Below are 5,214 nucleotides of genomic sequence, written 5' to 3'. Positions count from 1 at the left end.
CTGGACTCTGGGTACGGTCGATCGCTGCTTCGTCTTCCTTACACCTCTGCCTAGCTCCTCAATCTGCGGGGCTTCTTGTTCCGGAAACGGGAGAGAAGCCCTCCTTTTCACTAGATCTCTTTCTAGCTCTTGGTCACATGTAGACATCTTCATATTTTGGGGGTTTCAATCTAGGGCTTGCTTTGAGATCGATCTCGGCGCATGCAGATTCCTGTTGTTTCTCTTGTAGCTCTGGTGATTTTTGTTGCAAGGAGGTCAAGCAGTTTAATTTCCTCTTGTGTGTGTTTGGTTCCCTCTCTCTTTCTTGGAATCTCTCGAACTTTGTGTGTAAAAGCTGTAGACATACTTTCCCTCTCGACTTGGTTTTATGCATGTGGTTGTGTGTTCTCCTTGCACGCAGTTGCTTGCATGCGTACCAGCTAGCTCAGGATTAGCACAAGGTTTCGGTGCATGTTTCAGATCTATCTACTTTCGTTTCGAGGGTAGATCTATGAAAGATTCTATCTATCTACTAGTACTACGTATAACATCTTTATTTTTCTTCATTTCTTTGCATGATATTCTGTTCTTAATTGTTTAAGCTCAAAATTTTGTTTTTGCGCACAACTAGATCCAGCCAATAGTACTAGACTTGATTCAAACGATTTAGGCAACTGAATTTTGGTCTAAAGGTTCAGGCTAACTGCGTCCTAATCAAGTTCATCAAGGTCTATTATTCTCAGCAGACGTTCAACATCAACCCACGATCTATAGACTACACACTATACATGCATGCAACTGTTAATTTTACTGTTTTGTTCCCGTCCTAATTAAACTCGATCTCATCAGTATCTTTAAGGCCATCTTTGTTGTATTCTTTCAAGGTTAGAGTTGCTTGCTACCATGGGGAGGGGGAAGATCGAGATCAAGAGGATCGAGAACACGACGAGCCGCCAGGTGACCTTCTGCAAGCGCAGGAACGGGCTGCTCAAGAAGGCCTATGAGCTCTCCGTCCTCTGCGAAGCCGAGATCGCCTTGATCGTCTTCTCCGCCCGCGGCCGCCTCTACGAGTATGCTAGTAACAGGTACGCATGGGCACGTAGCTACCCAATATCCGCCCGAAAAGAAGCTTGTCAAGCTAGACGTGACGTGATTTCGAGAAGCTAGCATGCTACTTTTTTGGATTAATGTTAGTTTCTTCCCTTTCTTTTGGTAAAATTTGAGTTCTGAATTTTTAGTTGCAATGATGTGCTTGTGTTTGATCTGTCTACCCCTATATATGTCTGCGAGGCCATTGGTCAAGCATGCTGTTTTTTGCATGCACGGGGGGATGATCAATCTCATGCGTGTCCACTGTCACACAAAAATGAACTCTAGAAGTGCTTCTATTTGGTCCAGGATTTTAGAAGGAGAGAATCAGAGAAAGTTCATTTCGAACCTTCAAGTATTGCCTAAGGTCCGGTTTAATCCCAGGCTATTAACCGTCTGCGTGTAATAACACTAAGAATTAAACTAGACCATGTCATATATGCTTCTGCTGTGTGGATGAAATCAAATGACTAGAGGCTGTATGGTCAGCTGACCGCAGATTTTCTTTAGCAAGATTATGAAACAATTTTTTTTAATTTTTAACAAGCCGGGAAATTGTGCAAAATGTGTTGATAATCATATGTATTCGGCGCGATAATGTTTGAGTCCTGGCACAGCCACTGTATGTAAGGACCTGGTATAAGCTAAACTTTAGTTAGCTAGTCTTTAGATGGAAAATGATAGGGCCAGGTGCATTGGGTGAGTTCACCCATGTACTGATGTACAAGCTTTGAAAACGTATACTATTTGGTGATATACGACCCATAAATTTTGGCAGAAAATTGTGTATTTTCATGCTTCACCCAAAAACAAATATGTACGTTCAAGCAGTACTGCATTCAAGAAGTATGTGCTAGGCACAATACTTTATTTTTGTAGTGCACCAAAAGTAATAGTGAGCAATTTTTTTAGTAGGTTTGGGCACTTCATCAAATGCATTATTATACTAGTATAATTTAAATTTCAACGATATACTGTAGTTCTAATGGTGGAATAATACTAGTATCACACTTTGGCAAAAAAAAAACACTTTCTGGAACAACGCTATAATTTGAACGCATCATTGTTGGTATAATTCATCCCTTCTCATGAATTAATTGATGGCAGTGTACACTCATTCCATGGCTTGTTACTATAGTCTGAATTTGCCTTCTCATTTTCATTTTCAAAGGTATAAAGAGTTTTGTTTAATTAAGATCCAAGAGTACGTATACGTATACCTTCAGTTGTCTTTGCAGTCGCCGTATACGTACGTGTGACCATGCGTATAATGGCTTGGATGCGTCAGCACGTGCAGCAGCCAGTAGGCATGGCATGGCACACACGCCCCTGAAATAAAGGGTGGTTTCGAGTTTCGTTCATGTGCACCGGGCAGGGTGAGATGTGGATGTGGATATGTACATGTGTTGTCATCAACAAAGTAAATGGGTGCAGTGCATGCATGCTCGGTCGATGGTTGCATGGTGAAGGAAACCCAGGTTGGCTCTTCCCGCCTGCTCCCTTTCCTCTGCCGTGCTAAGGGTGTTAAAGAGCTCCTCCACTCGAGATTCAGATCATCAGATGCATGCACGCACGCACGCACATGCCTCTTTCCATGTCTCTCTATATATATTTTGTTGTTGATGAAATTATAGGATAGCTTAATTTGTAGTACGTACGTAGATCTAGGCTGGCTAACTGTCCTTTTGTGTTTCTGAATATTCTGTTCAGCACGAGGACGACGATCGACAGGTACAAGAAGGCTTCTGCAAGCGCTTCTGGCTCTGCTCCAGCTATAGACGTCAATTCTCAGGTGAGCGGTTCTGTTTGCAGTCCCAAACACGCTGTTTAACTTGTGATCATATGGATTACGTTTGATTCAGTACAAAACACAGCTCACGGCGTTCTGAAAATTCTGTCTGACGAACCAATGCCCGCTAGTACTATATAACTGTGTCCGTACCGTCTGCAGATGTGTGATCGCCTGTTGTAGATTAACACGCTTGTAAAATAACAATAGCTATCTGATGTGGTCGGTTAGCTACTAGTAACTGGTTCCAGTCGATTTACTTGATTTCGTACGTACACCAGCAATACTTTCAGCAAGAATCAGCGAAACTGCGCCATCAGATACAGTCCCTGCAAAATGCAAACAGGTATGTACGTACGTTGGAGTCACCAGGCCGAGGCTCACTTTCTCATCCTTTGATCATCACCTAATATTTATACTTAATTTTCTTCAGGAACCTGATGGGCGAATCCGTCGGCAACTTGACACTGAAGGAGCTCAAGAGCCTGGAGAACAGGCTCGACAAGGGCATCGGCCGGATCAGAGCAAAGAAGGTGATTTTTGCTTTGTGATTAACTAGTTACACACTTACATGTACAGTACTAGTTTTCACCGTTCCAGTCATCAATCAAGTTAACCAATATCCATATGCACTTTTGGTCGCCAGCACGAGCTGCTGTTCGCGGAGATCGAATACATGCAGAAGCTGGTAATTCATCCATCCATATGCATATACCGGTTGACTCCATTTCAAAATATGATTATCCTCCTGGTGCGTTTTGGCTAATCGACCCTTCCTTCCTCTTGTTCATCGCTGCACCATCCATCCATGCATGCACGCAGGAGGCGGATCTGCAGAGTGAGAACATGTATCTCCGAGCCAAGGTACGCACGGCACATTCCTGCATGCTTCTCAGTGTACTGTAACCAAAGATCGTCTGGTGTTGATCTCTAATAGTTGTAATGTGTTGCTCGATCGTCGGCCATGTATGCAAGCAGGTGGCGGACGCGGAGCGGCTGGCCCTGGCGGCGCCGCCGCCGTCGTCGGGCGGGGCGGAGCTGGAGGTGCTCCCGACGTTCGACGCGAGGACCTACTACCACCACCAGGCAGTGAGCATGCTGCAGGACGCGGCGGCGGCCTCCTCCTCCTCGCGCTACTCCCAGTCGTCCCAGGCGGCGGCGGCGGCGGCGACCACCGCTCTTCACCTCGGCTACCAGATTAAGGGGGGCCAACTGAACTGATCGACCGCTAGCTAGCTCCACTCGGCGGCTCGGGACGCGCGCGCGTCACGGCGGGAGATAGCACCCGCGCTGTCGACCGATCCATGTCCTCTACTAGTTCGATAGGTTTGCTGGATAACCTACGTACGTCTACTTTATTACCACAGTACTGTATTGCGGTATGCTACCTAAATAATTGCGTGATGTGTGCGAAGCGAGGAAGTGTATGTAGTACGTACGGGACGTGGCTAGTGAGTACGAGAGCGTGTGCGTATTGTGAAGAATGACCTGGCCTTTTATATATCACATTTGTGAGCAAGTGCACTTGTGCGTCAAGGCTAGATAGGGTCTTACATTTTATGAGTGATTTATATAGCCAAGTATTACTATTTTTCAAACGATTAAAATTACACAAAAATGCTTAACTAGTATATGTGGCAATGAAATTTGAAGTAAATGACCTGATATTTCAATATATCAAAGAAAATAAAACACACTATAAAGACAAATGTCCTTGATATAGTAAAAAAATTACATTGAAGACCTTGAAGTTGTCATCTCTAATTCCACCTTCTGTATCATGACGACTTTGCAAAAGATCAAACCTGCACAAATTTGATTAAAGTCCAAGGTTTTTACATATAAAGCAGAGCGAAAGCCTGTTTCAAAAGGGTTTCGACCCGCGACCTGCCCCTGGTAGGCTCGGGTGAACAACCACCAGACTGATGATTATTCATGTTTGGATGACAAATATCTATATCGAATAAACAGGGACCTAAAAATAAATTTAAAAATAATGTAACCCGAAAAAAGGGAGCACCGTGGCTCAACCATATGACCTCGTGGTCGATGTTAACTAAGATTACCTCCAGGCTATGACAACACAACATGTCATGTAGGAATAAACATTTTTCATGTTGTTATTCCTTCTTGTTCTATGTAAGAAAACAAATTATATTCTTGTGTTTGTGACATTTAAAAAATGCTTATGTGTTACAAAAAAAGGTATGCGACATTTTAAAAACGTCTAAACATTGTAAAACATATGTGTCAAAAAATAGACATCTGTACATATATTTTAAAATATGTTAACCATGTATTTGGAAAATGTTAAACATAATTTGAAAAAATTATATTTTTTGACGTCTATTTTTTCC

The 5,214-nt window shown here is 43.2% G+C and overlaps 1 protein-coding gene across 1 annotated transcript; it reads left to right on the top strand.

The window, feature by feature from the left end:
• The first annotated feature begins 23 nt into the window (after positions 1 to 23).
• LOC119279973 (MADS-box transcription factor 21-like) lies at positions 24 to 4,381 on the top strand. Its single transcript, XM_037561007.1, has 8 exons — positions 24 to 254; positions 864 to 1,064; positions 2,779 to 2,860; positions 3,139 to 3,203; positions 3,291 to 3,390; positions 3,504 to 3,545; positions 3,680 to 3,721; positions 3,836 to 4,381. Exons 1-8 carry the CDS (start codon positions 202 to 204, stop codon positions 4,076 to 4,078), a joined length of 828 nt encoding a protein of 275 aa, XP_037416904.1. The 5' UTR covers positions 24 to 201; the 3' UTR covers positions 4,079 to 4,381.
• The last annotated feature ends 833 nt before the right edge of the window (positions 4,382 to 5,214 follow it).

Source organism: Triticum dicoccoides, chromosome 1A, assembly GCF_002162155.2.
Source record: "Triticum dicoccoides isolate Atlit2015 ecotype Zavitan chromosome 1A, WEW_v2.0, whole genome shotgun sequence".
NCBI lineage: Eukaryota > Viridiplantae > Streptophyta > Magnoliopsida > Poales > Poaceae > Triticum > Triticum dicoccoides.
Note: the sequence above shows the minus strand (reverse complement) of the source record. Positions and strands in the feature narration are given on the sequence as shown.

Coding starts and splice junctions, on each gene's coding strand:
- LOC119279973 (XM_037561007.1), top strand. CDS start 202: ATGCAGATTCCTGTTGTTTCTCTTGTAGCTCTGGTGATTTTTGTTGCA. Junction 2,861..3,138: donor CTATAGACGTCAATTCTCAG/GTGAGCGGTTCT, acceptor TACGTACACCAG/CAATACTTTCAGCAAGAATC. Junction 3,546..3,679: donor TCGAATACATGCAGAAGCTG/GTAATTCATCCA, acceptor GCATGCACGCAG/GAGGCGGATCTGCAGAGTGA.